This window comes from Coregonus clupeaformis, chromosome 30 (assembly GCF_020615455.1).
Source record: "Coregonus clupeaformis isolate EN_2021a chromosome 30, ASM2061545v1, whole genome shotgun sequence".
Lineage (NCBI taxonomy): Eukaryota > Metazoa > Chordata > Actinopteri > Salmoniformes > Salmonidae > Coregonus > Coregonus clupeaformis.
In genome coordinates, this window is record NC_059221.1 from 29,361,654 (window position 1) to 29,374,348 (window position 12,695).

General features: G+C 44.5%; 1 protein-coding gene across 1 annotated transcript in view; it reads right to left on the reverse strand.

The window, feature by feature from the left end:
- LOC121545588 (plexin-A1) overlaps nucleotides 1-12,695 on the reverse strand; it is a 241,020-nt gene that overhangs the window by 28,854 nt on the left and 199,471 nt on the right. The window contains exons 17-19 of the mRNA XM_041856243.2: nucleotides 6,035-6,128; nucleotides 1,390-1,626; nucleotides 131-274 (exon numbers count right to left, since the gene is read on the reverse strand). Of these exons, the coding sequence (XP_041712177.1) occupies nucleotides 131-274; nucleotides 1,390-1,626; nucleotides 6,035-6,128 (475 nt within the window). The remainder of the gene's footprint in view (nucleotides 1-130; nucleotides 275-1,389; nucleotides 1,627-6,034; nucleotides 6,129-12,695) is intronic.

Sequence of the window (12,695 nt, forward strand, 5' to 3'; positions counted from 1 at the left end):
ATATCTAGAAAGTAGTGCACTGAAATTAGGCAAACACATTTTGAGTATATACAAAGGTTACATAAAACACAGTAAAGTCAAGGGAGACAGTGTGCCATGTGAAATGAAATGGTATAGAGTGAGTGCTCACTGTGACTTTGTGCTGTCCAGTGAGGTTGGGCCATTCACACAGCAGCTGGGTCTCAGACAGGGTCAGCACACAGGGGGTCTCCCCGATGAACACCGTGTAGTTCAGCCTGGAGTTACCAGGCGCTGCAGGGATTAGGTTACGACCCTGGAAGGAAACACACAAAAACACAGTGTCAAATGTTTCATAATTTTTGTCTGACCCAATCCTTTCAACCAAGGCCAGGCACAGAATGAACCACACAAAGCCGTGCACTGGTAGCGAGGCAAGATATGTTCTATAATGTAACAGACTTTGGCGGGGCTCATTTGGAGCCGTTGTTGGAGGTCGCACAATTTCAATCTGAGAAAAGCTTTGGAAAACATATATTTTTGTCCAAGCATCTCTCTTTGCCTAGGTGTGAGAGCGAGGCCATTGAGCCCTGTAGCCTTCAACTCTAGAGAGAGAGCAGCAACAACAGAAGGGTGGCGGAGAAGAGCAGGTGGGGGGAGAGAGAGATAGAGAGAGCTGTTGTGCCACCCACTGCTCTAGCAGCATGAGAGAGGAGAAGACTCAGTCTTCCAATCCCTCTCTCCACAGGGCTCCTCCCAGGCAGGTCACGCCCTGGAACATATTAGGCATGCATTCTATTCACGATCATTTCACCCTGCATCAGCCATGCACCCAACACCCCACCCCGCGCACCAGATGAAAAATTAACTGCATGGCGAATGCAATGCACATCTCGTAAAATAACCCTGATTATTTCAGCAAATTACATTTTCTTATTCTCATCACTGTGCTAATGTGAAGGTTAGTTTTAACAAACCAGGTGGGGGAATCTCTCTGCAATCAGAAAAGATTTAGTTAATACATTTCATTTTCATTTAACAAATAAATGATGGTTCTTATGTTGTTGTTTTTTATATTGGTTCAGAGGATAATTTGATTCACAACCATCACAATTTTGATGTTTAGAGTTGGAGCTAAGGGATACATGTAACATTGTATAATCTACCTCGAATAATCCAGTGGATTACATTTGCTGTAATAAAATAAAATATATTTTATGTAATAGTAGGTTTATAAACTGTATTTCAATAGGGATAAACAAATACAATTACATAAATGGTTTATAAGACAGACAGGTGAAAGATAATTCCCTGGTAGACACTTGAAAATATCAATTTCTGTGACTCATTGAAATGACTGAGCCCCTCTGGTCCTCAGTGTTCACCCCCTGCTCCAACCACTCTGCCCTGCTGGCACTCAGCCTCTCTTACCTTGAGGATGAGAGGGGAGGTGGGTTTGAGTTCCAGGACACCGGTGGGGCTGAGGGGTTCGAACACGGGGTCAGGGTAGTAGCTGAATGTCTCGTTGACCACCACCAGAGCGTGGACGTTGTCCATGTAGAAGCCGATCTCATCCGGCCCACTGCCCGTGTCTGAGAAGCCCCTCTCGGAGTCGGTAACCGATGGGGCCAGGCACACCATCACTGAGTTATTAAACACTGTGCAGTTCTGAGAGGGACGGGGGAAGGAAAAGAGAAAATAAAAGAAATTAGAAAAGTGTGAGATGACAAATTGTATGTTCCCCTACAGCAGTGGTTCCCAAACTTTTTCACTCGGGCTCTCCTTGCTTCATTGGGGAACACATTCTGCCATGTCTTATGTGTGTTCATGAGATATCTGAGTGACTCAAACATTACAACAAAATCAATGCGCTAAAAAACCTTTAGCTGACATGGCCTAGTTGATCTGGACATTTCTGACAAGTTATAAATATCTCTCTAAGGTCCGCAATGACTGACATGACAAGAGGAAAACTGCTGATGCACTACCCAATTTCGAAATTGCACCTTGTGCATTCTACTATTACAACTTTCAAGAGTAAACTGAAAGCCTAATCCAGGTAGAACATTTGTAGAAATGATAATGAATTTACATATTTAAATCATTTAATTTAACCCGTCAAAGCACTTGACAATTGACCATTAGGGTCAGGTTTTGTTAGGGAGGTTACCGCACCAGTCACTATGATTACGCAGGAGACCCATAATGAGCAAATCACGTTTCATATTATTGAGTCCCTTGATTTCCCTGTTGTGTTGGGCCTTCCCTGGCTAGCACTACACGACCCCACCTTTTCATGGCCGCAGAGGGCTCTCACGGTGTGGTCGCGAGAGTGTCAGGGTAGGTGTCTAGCTGTTTCCGTTGGTGCGACCACGGTGGAAAGTCCAGACAATGCCTCCACCATGCGCATCCCCCCCGAATACCTCGATTTGGCACACACCTTTTCCAAAACGCAGGCGACCAAATTACCACCCCATCGCTCGGGGGATTGCGCGATAAACCTCCGGTTAGACGCTGTGCCGCCCAGGAGTCATGTATATCCCCTGTCACAGGCTGAAACAGAGGCTATGGAAACATACGTCTCCGAGTCCCTGAGTCAGGGGTTCATACGTCCCTTCACTTCACCCGCGTCCTCTAGTTTATTTTTCGTGAAGATGAAAGACAGGGGTCTGCGCCCTTGCATTGATTACCGTGCACTTAATAAAATTACAATTTGCTATAGTTATCCTCTACCCCTCATTTCCTCTATGATCGAATCAATGCATGGGGCGCGCTTCTTCACGAAATTAGATCTCAGGAGTGCGTACAAGCCGGTGCGTGTTTGGGAAGGGGACGAATGGAAGACAGCATTTAGCACCACCACAGGGCATTATAAATACCTGGTGATGCCGTACGGGTTAATGAATGCTCCATCAGTTTCAGTCCTTTGTGAACGAGGTGTTTCGGGTCATGCTTGGTCGTGGTGTGGTGGTCTACATCGATAAAATCCTGGTGTATTCCGCTACGCGCGGCGAGCATATGTCCCTGGTTCGCAGAGTGCTTGGGTGACTGTTGGAGCATGACCTGTATGCGAAGGAAGAAAAATGTCTGTTCTTCCAACAATCCGTCTCCTTCCTCGGATACCACATCACCACCAGGTGTGGAGATGGAGGGAGACCGCATTTCAGCCGTGCGTAATTGGCAGACTCCAACCACAGTTAAGGAGGTGCAGCGATTCATTGGCTTTGTCAATTACTATCGGAGGTTTATCCGGTGCTTTGGCAAGGTCGCATCCCCCATCACATCGCAATTGAAGGGTGGGCTGTCACCGGCTACGCTAGTCTGCTGAGGCTGACAGGGCTTTCAGTACCCTGAGGGCTCTGTTCACCTCAGCCCCGGTACTGGTCTATCCCGATCCCTCATTGCCGTTTGTAGTGGAGGTGGACGCATCCGAGGTAGGGGTAGGAGCTGTCCTATCCCAACGCTCGGGCACGCCACCCAAGCTCCGCCACTGTGCCTTCTTCTCTAAGAAGCTCTGCCCGGCGGAGCAGAATTATGACGTTGGTGATCGGGAGCTGTTGGCTGTTGTCAGAGCCCTGACAGCATGGAGGCACTGGCTCGAGGGGGCTAAACACCCTTTCCTCATCTGGACTGACCACCGTAACCTGGAGTACATCTGGGCAGCGAGGAGGCTGAACCCTCGCCAGGCCAGGTGGGCCTTGTTCTTCACCCGGTTTGATTTCATGCTGTCCTATATACCAGGCACTAAGAACGTAAAGGCAGACGCACTGTCACGGCTGTACGACACAGAGGAGAGGCCCATTGATAACACCCCCATACTCCCGGCCTCCTGCATTGTGGCGCCGGTGGTGTGGGCGGTGGACGCGGGCGTTACGCACAGAGCCATCTCCACCTCAGTGCCCAGCTGGGCTTCGGTATGTGCCGTCTAGTGTCCGTGATCGTCTTATCTATTGGGCACACATGTCCCCCTCCTCTGGTCACCCAAGCATCGGCCATACAGTGCGCTGCCTTACCGGGAAGTACTGGTGGTCTACCTTGCCTAAGGTTCTGCAGAAGCCCTTTTTACTCACGTCTTCCGGCACTACGGGGTGCCAGAGGACATAGTGTCTGACCGGGGTCCCCAGTTTACGTCTAGGGTTTGGAAGGCGTTCATGGAACGTCTGGGGGTCTCGGTCAGCCTGACTTCTGGGTTTCACCACGAATCTAATGAACGGGTGAATCAGGATGTGGGTAGGTTTCTGCGGTCCTACTGCCAGGACCGGCCAGGGGAGTGGTCGGTGTTCTTGCCATGGGCTGAATATGCCCAGAACTCTCTCCGCCACTCCTCCACTAACATGTCACCATTTCAATGTGTTTTAGGGTATCAGCCGGTCCTGGCACTGTGGCATCAGAGCCAGACAAAAGCTCCTGCGGTGGACAACTGGTTTCAGCGTGCGGAGGAGACGTAGAATGCCTCCCATGTCCACCTCCAGCGCGCTGTGCTTCACCAGAAGACCAACGCTGACCGCCACCGCAGTGAGGCCCCGGTCTTTGTCCCGGGTGATCGGGTCTGGCTCTCAACCCGGAACCTGCCCCTCCGCCTGCCCTGCCGGAAGCTGGGCCCATGGTTTGTGGGGCCATTCAAAGTCCTGAGGAGAGTGAACGAGGTTACGTATAGGTTGCTGCTCCCTCCTGATTACCGTATTAACCCCTCATTTCACATGTCTCTCCTCAGGCTGGTGGTGGCTGGTCTGCTCCAGGAGTCTGAGGTGCGGGAGGTTCCATTGAGGGGGCCCTGGCGTACTCCGTCCGTTCCATCCTGGATTCGAGGCGTCGGGCGGGGGTCCTTCAGTACCTTGTGGAGTGGGAGGGGTACGGTCCGGAGGAGCGGTGCTGGGTCCACAGTCACCATCCGGATCGCCCTGCTCCACGTCCTCCTGCCGTCCCCGGGGCCGGTGTCGGCACGCTGCTGGAGCTGCGTGTCAAGGGGGGGGGGTGTTCTGTCACGACACCCTCCGAGGCTGCCTCATCTCCTTGTACGGGCAGGATTCGGCGTTCGTCGTCATTGGCCTTCTAGCCACTGCCGCTCTTCTTTTCATCATTCCATTTGTTTTGTCTTGTTTTTCACACACACCTGGTTCGTATCCCCTCATCAGTCTCTGTTTAATTATTCCCTCTGCTACCCCATGTCTTTGTGTGTTATTGTTCCATGTGGAGCTGTCGCTAGCTCGTGTTGAGCATTATGTTAATTTTATCGCCGGGATATTCACCCGTGTGTTTTGTTTTCCCAGTACGCATTTAAGTCTCACTGTATTTGGTTTACACATTGCTGTGGACTGCTGTATTGGCCTAATAAACCCTATTATATGATTCAACCTCCTGCACCTGGCTCCGTCCTACTCACCTTGTTACATTTCCAGATTTTGGGGATTCTTTCCCGCGATGCTAATATTGGGTCGCGACTGAGACAACCTGGTTAAATTTGGGACCTGAGGCAAAACCAGTTGAGAACTATTGCCCTAGAGGACCCATGTTACTTAAAAACCAATACAAATATTGGTTTTATGAATCTCATTACAGTTTCTCTAATTCCCAGCTAAACATTCTAGGAAAATATTACTGCTTTGCTGTGTTGGCTTTTATGTCTCCAGACATTGCTAGTAGATTCAGAACTGTAATAATCACTTCACCTATGCTGTATGCTTCTCTACATGGACCACTTAACATGCTAACCAACACAGCATTGTGTCTAGAGTAAAAGCTAGTTTGAACTGAGCACAAGGGACGAGCCATTAGGACAAGGTCATTAAGCAGAAGTTGATTCCCTTCCAGTAGAACTGGAGGAAAGGTTAATGGAGCCCCATGGTGCAAGGTGAGGGGGTGAGGGGCGATTTGCCAACACCGCTTTGTCATCCTGGGACATTTTAAAGGTTAAACGGCCTGGGGGAGTGTTGGATGTTTTGTTTCAAGGAGCAGGGTAGAAACAGGAGACAGAATTGGCAGACAGTCTGATGGCCACCCTTGGAAGACACACCAGGCGATGAGGTGTGTGTGAGTGAGGTGTTTTTGAAGGGGTCTGGGCCAGGTCCATACTCACATGGAAGGATTCGGCGGAGCCGTACTTGGCTCTGATCTTAGGCTCTCTGATGGTGGCCAGGTTAGTTCCACTGATGGTCAACAGGGTTCCACCACTGACGAAAGAAAATAATAACCTTGTTAACAATTATGTAAATATGAGAATTCATAGAAAATTATTAGACAATCAACATACAGTAGATTGAAGTACATCAGTAGATTGAAGTATGTTCATTTGCCAGCTGTGGGTAAGTCGTGAATATGTTGAATATAAAATGTGTTGTTTGTGTACTTTAGCTCCTAGGAGACAGTCACAAATGGAGTTTACAATCCCAGTGTCTGGAAGGCCAGTGCATAATAACACCCACTATGTCTGTCAAGTATAGCGTACATCCATCCATCCCTCCTGCCTTCCTTTATGTAGCCTGGTGAGTGCTGTGTTCTCTGCAGTCGATTTTCTTCCCCCTGCATGCATGGACTGGCATCCTCTGGCTGAGGCTGGGCATGGGGCTGAGGCTGTCTCTTTGCAGCAGGCTTCTCCACAGATTATGTTATTTGTGTAGAGCCTCTACCTTCAGCCCAGCTCTTTATGTAAGAAGCCCTCTTAACTCAGGTACACACTTCAGGGAATAACCAACCATTGAGAATATACTCTCTCTCTTCCCCACGAGTGCAGGCCCAGCCCCAGCCCCAGCTCCATGCTCAGCCACTATCTACAGCGCATTCGGAAAGTATTCAGACCCCTTGACTTTTTCCACATTTTGTTACGTTACAGCCTTATTCTAAAATGGACTAAATAAAACAAATTCCTCATCTACACATCTACACACAATACCCCATAATGACAAAGCAAAAACAGGTTTTTAGAAATACCTAATTTACATATTTATTCAGACCCTTTGCTATGAGACTCGAAATTGAGCTCAGGTGCATCCTGTTTCCATTGATCATCCTTGATATGTTTTTATTTAATTTAATTTTTTGGGGTAGATCAGCTTAATATTACAGATAGATTGTAACTTCCATCAATGTAATTGTCTGCATCACTTCCAATCCCCCATGTTTATATATATATATATATATATATACACACATACATACACATATACATATATATATATATATATATATATACATACACACACATACACACACACATACACACCCACATACATACATACATACATACATACATACATACATACATACATACATACATACATACATACATATCCTTTAAAATATATATATATATATATTCCCCTTTATTACTTTCCAACCCCGCCACCCTTTCCCCACTTGGAGTAAACTAGTGAACAACAACGCCTAGGCCTCTACTTCCAGCCCATACCCACTATCTACATTTTATGGACACAGTCAATTTTACAATAATTACATTTTGTTTGTTCTTTCTCCTGAACTTCTTCTACTCTCAACCTCTCCGATCATTTTCATGATGTCCAACCGGTTTGCTTCTATATGCCATATCTTTCTAACTGTGCTCCTTCACAAAAGCTCCCAACCCACAACCCATACACTTATTATGGACACAGCGTGCCTACATTATTAGTTATCTTGTTATTGTTTGTTGTTAGTTGTTATTAGTCCCATCCTTCAATTCCATTCAACACCTCCCATCTATCTTTTAACACCATCCATATAGGATTTCTATTTGCCATATATATTTCAACTGTACTGTGATGTCTTACAAAAGTTCTGAACTGTTCTATTCTCATTGTTTCTACAGATTGGGAATTGAAAATAAACATTTCTGCTAAAAATATTATAATATTATTGATCGATTATGATTTTTCAGATCACCCAGTAGTGCTTTCTGCAGAGTTAGCTCCAGGTAAATATTGCAATCCTTTAGCCATTCCTGGACCTGTGTCCAAAAACAAGCTACAAATGGACAGTACCAAAACAAATGATCTAATGATTGTCTCTTCGCAGCAAAATCTGCAGAGCTGGGAAGATTGTATCCCCCATATAAATAACATTCTATTGGTAGCAAGTATTTTATATAATAATTTAAATAGAACAATTCTAAGTTTTGAATCCGGCGTCGTTTTGCGTATCAATTCATAAACACTATGCCATGGAATCGGTACATCAAAAATCTCTTCCCAACAATTTTGCAATCTATATGGGACGGCTGTCAATCCTTTGGTCCTTTAATGAAACTGGTATACTTTTTTATTTATCACAATTTTCTTTAACCAATTATATTCTATAATGCAAGGCCGACAGACAAGTTCCTTACTTTTTCCCCCTTCCACTTTCCTTTTCCATTTTTGCGGTAATGCTGCAATTATTTGGTTGTAATTTTGAGTAGAGCAGACATTTCCATATGTTTTTGTTAGCTGCATGTGCGACATAACTCCACCAGTCCTACCGATGATATCATTTACAAAGAATATACCTTTTTTAAACATTTTGTCAAAAAAAAAAGTTTTTTTGTCAATTAGTATATTTGAGTTTAACCACAATATTTGTGGCATTATTTGTTCTGTCGTTTCTGGAGGATTAAATTGAAATTGCAGCCAACTTTCTATGGCTTGTTTTAGAAATAGGGATATATGGGAGATGATTTCCTTTTCAAATAACTGAAAGTGAGTGGTTGTAATCTGAATAAAGGGAAAAAGGCCATTCTTGAACATTGGGTGAGACAATCTTACTAATTTACTAGAGAACCAGTTCGGATTGAAGTATAACTTTTGTATGATTGAAGCTTTTAGTGATAGGTCTAATGCTTTAATATTTAATAATTTCTGTCCTCCAAATTCATATTCATTATATAAATAGGCCCGTTTAATTTTGTCTGGCTTGCCGATGCAAATAAAATGATATGTTTCTACATCTTGATTGGAGTCCACTTGTGGTAAATTCAATTGATTGGACATGATCTGGAAAGGCACACACCTGTCTTTATATAAGGTCCCACAGTTGACAGTGCATGTAAGAGCAAAAACCTAGAGCTCCGAGACAGGATTGTGTCGAGGCACAGATCTGGGGAAGGGTACCAAAAAATTTCTGCATCATTGAAGGTCCCCAAGAACACAGTGGCCTCCATCATACTTAAATGGAAGAAGTTTGGAACCACCAAGACTCTTCCTAGAGCTGACCGCCCGGCCAAACTGAGCAATCGGGGGAAATGGTCGCTCTAACAGTGCTCTAGAGTTCCTCTGTTGAGATGGGAGAACCTTCCAGAAGGACAAACATCTCTGCAGCACTCCACCAATCAGGCCTTTATGGTAGAGTGGCCAGACGGAAGCCACTCCTCAGTAAAAGGCACATGACAGCCCGCTTGGAGTTTGCCAAAAGGCACCTAAAGGACTCTCAGACCATGAGAAACAAGATTCTCTAGTCTGATGAAACCAAGATTGAACTCTTTGGCCTGAATGCCAAGCGTCACGTCTGGAGGAAACCTGGCACTATCCCTACGGTGAAGCATGGTGGTGGCAGCATCATGCTGTGGGGATGTAATTTATGTTACGTCCAAAGGAATGAAATCAATAGTTCATTATTTTGTTTATTAAATAGACAAGACACACCTACCCCGATCACAGTCAACACACACATACAGTGGGGAGAACAAGTATTTGATACACTGCCAATTTTGCAGGTTTTCCTACTTACAAAGCATGTAGAGGTCTGTAATTTGTATCATAGGTACACTTCAACTGTGAGAGACGGAATCTAAAACAAAAATCCAGAAAATCACATTGTATGATTTTAAAGTAATTAATTTGCATTTAATTGCATGACATAAGTATTTGATACATCAGAAAAGCAGAACTTAATATTTGGTACAGAAACCTTTGTTTGCAATTACAGAGATCATATGTTTCCTGTAGGTCTTGACCAGGTTTGCACACACTGCAGCAGGGATTTTGGCCCACTCCTCCATACAGACCTTCTCCAGATCCTTCAGGTTTCGGGGCTGTCGCTGGGCAATATGGACTTTCAGCTCCCTCCAAAGATGTTCTATTGGGTTCAGGTCTGGAGACTGGCTAGGCCACTCCAGGACCTTGAGATGCTTCTTACGGAGCCACTCCTTAGTTGCCCTGGCTGTGTGTTTTGGGTCGTTGTCATGCTGGAAGACCCAGCCACGACCCATCTTCAATGCTCTTACTGAGGGAAGGAGGTTGTTGGCCAAGATCTCGCGATACATGGCCCCATCCATCCTCCCCTCAATACGGTGCAGTCGTCCTGTCCCCTTTGCAGAAAAGCATCCCCAAATAATGATGTTTTCACCTCCATGCTTCACGGTTGGGATGGTGTTCTTGGGGTTGTACTCATCCTTCTTCTTCCTCCAAACACGGCGAGTGGAGTTTAGACCAAAAAGCTCTATTTTTGTCTCATCAGACCACATGACCTTCTCCCATTCCTCCTCTGGATCATCCAGATGGTCATTGGCAAACTTCAGACGGGCCTGGACATGCGCTGGCTTGAGCAGGGGGGACCTTGCGTGCGCTGCAGGATTTTAATCCATGACGGCGTAGTGTGTTACTAATGGTTTTCTTTGAGACTGTGGTCCCAGCTCTCTTCAGGTCATTGACCAGGTCCTGCCGTGTAGTTCTGGGCTGATCCCTCACCTTCCTCATGATCATTGATGCCCCACGAGGTGAGATCTTGCATGGAGCCCCAGACCGAGGGTGATTGACCGTCATTTTGAACTTCTTCCATTTTCTAATAATTGCGCCAACAGTTGTTGCCTTCTCACCAAGCTGCTTGCCTATTGTCCTGTAGCCCATCCCAGCCTTGTGCAGGTCTACAATTTTATCCCTGATGTCCTTACACAGCTCTCTGGTCTTGGCCATTGTGGAGAGGTTGGAGTCTGTTTGATTGAGTGTGTGGACAGGTGTCTTTTATACAGGTAACGAGTTCAAACAGGTGCAGTTAATACAGGTAATGAGTGGAGAACAGGAGGGCTTCTTAAAGAAAAACTAACAGGTCTGTGAGAGCCGGAATTCTTACTGGTTGGTAGGTGATCAAATACTTATGTCATGCAATAAAATGCAAATGAATTACTTAAAAATCATACAATGTGATTTTCTGGATTTTTGTTTTAGATTCCGTCTCTCACAGTTGAAGTGTACCTATGATAAAATTACAGACCTCTACATGCTTTGTAAGTAGGAAAACCTGCAAAATCGGCAGTGTATCAAATACTTGTTCTCCCCACTGTATTTTGTAGTAATAATATAATGGAATTTAACAGAATAAAATACAAATAATATTTTTTCCCACACAACTAGTGTCACGGGAACGTGTGGAACCGCTGTCATATAAAAAAGTTATATTTTGAATCAGAGCCCAAGCCCATGCTTTTTTGATCCACATTTAATCTCTTTCCTACCCTTTGTTAGGGAGCAGTCTTAGGGTCTTACATTGAGAGTATCTTCATCATGACACCAATAGAAAATAATAGCAATCCTATTTTCAAAAGCATGTCAGTCTCATGTTCATATTTCACAACCTCTGCAGGCTTTAGCAGTTGCCTATACACGATTTGGAAAAATAATAGGCCTACACTTGATTTGGGCTACTAAATTAAACTAAACATTATTGCATGCTAAATGTTTCTGATCAGTGATAGATGAGCAAAAAAATTGATGAGCTATACCACCTCCACTTATTTGCTCAACCAAAAATAGGGCTTTGGCGGTCATGAAATTTTGTCAGCCAGTTATTGTCATGGAAAAGACTGCTGGTGTCACGGTACTTGACCGTTCATTAACATAAACATGTTTAGCATCTCCAGGCCTCCACACATACAAACCGCTGATGCGACTTTGGAACATCTACAAAATAAAAAATAAAAAAAACATTTTTTAAATATACACCATCACAATAAATCCAATAAGTCTAAAGAAACATTATGATATGAAAAAAATGTATTTCAGAAGAACAGAATATGAGTTGGCCTACTGTATGTTATCTGGCTATGCGCCATGCCATAGATTGTAGGCTTGTTCATTTAGCAGACAAGATATGCTATCAGTCCCGGGCCTTTAGGCTATATGATTTTATAGTAAGAAGAATGTAATTGAACTTAGCTGAAAAAAATAGAAAGGATATTTTTCCCATTCTGGAGCTAGTGTGCAGATGTATAAATGTTTGCCCGACCTCCAGACAGCTATATCGGTCCGCTAATACAGGACTAGTAAAGGCCCAGTGCACTACTTTTGTAAAACAAAAATAATAATAATAATAATAATATTGTATATATATATATATATATATATATATATATATATATATATATAGTTTTTTAGGGGGTGCTGCAGCATCCTCAGCACCCCTACTTCCCACAGCTATGTTTTCACCCATCAGACTATTCTCAATTTAATCTTTACTAATATGTAACTTTTGTTTACATTTAGGATGGCCCATTATCAAATGGGTAGGGGAAAAAAGACATGTCATCTGTATGCACTCAATAGCGAATGGAGGCCACTTTCCCGCCGGTTCATTCAATCATGCCGGGTAGGCTACTCTGGTTATTTCACTCCATGTATCAACCACTGTTTGAGGAGCATGCAGCCTCTCGCTGCGCAACAGGTGATATTCCGCCCAAACTCTGTATGCCATGGGCTCTCCAACCCTGTTCCTGCAGCTACCCAGTGTTTAATTTGGGAAACCAAGTGAAATCTGTTTGGGAACATCAATAGTAACAT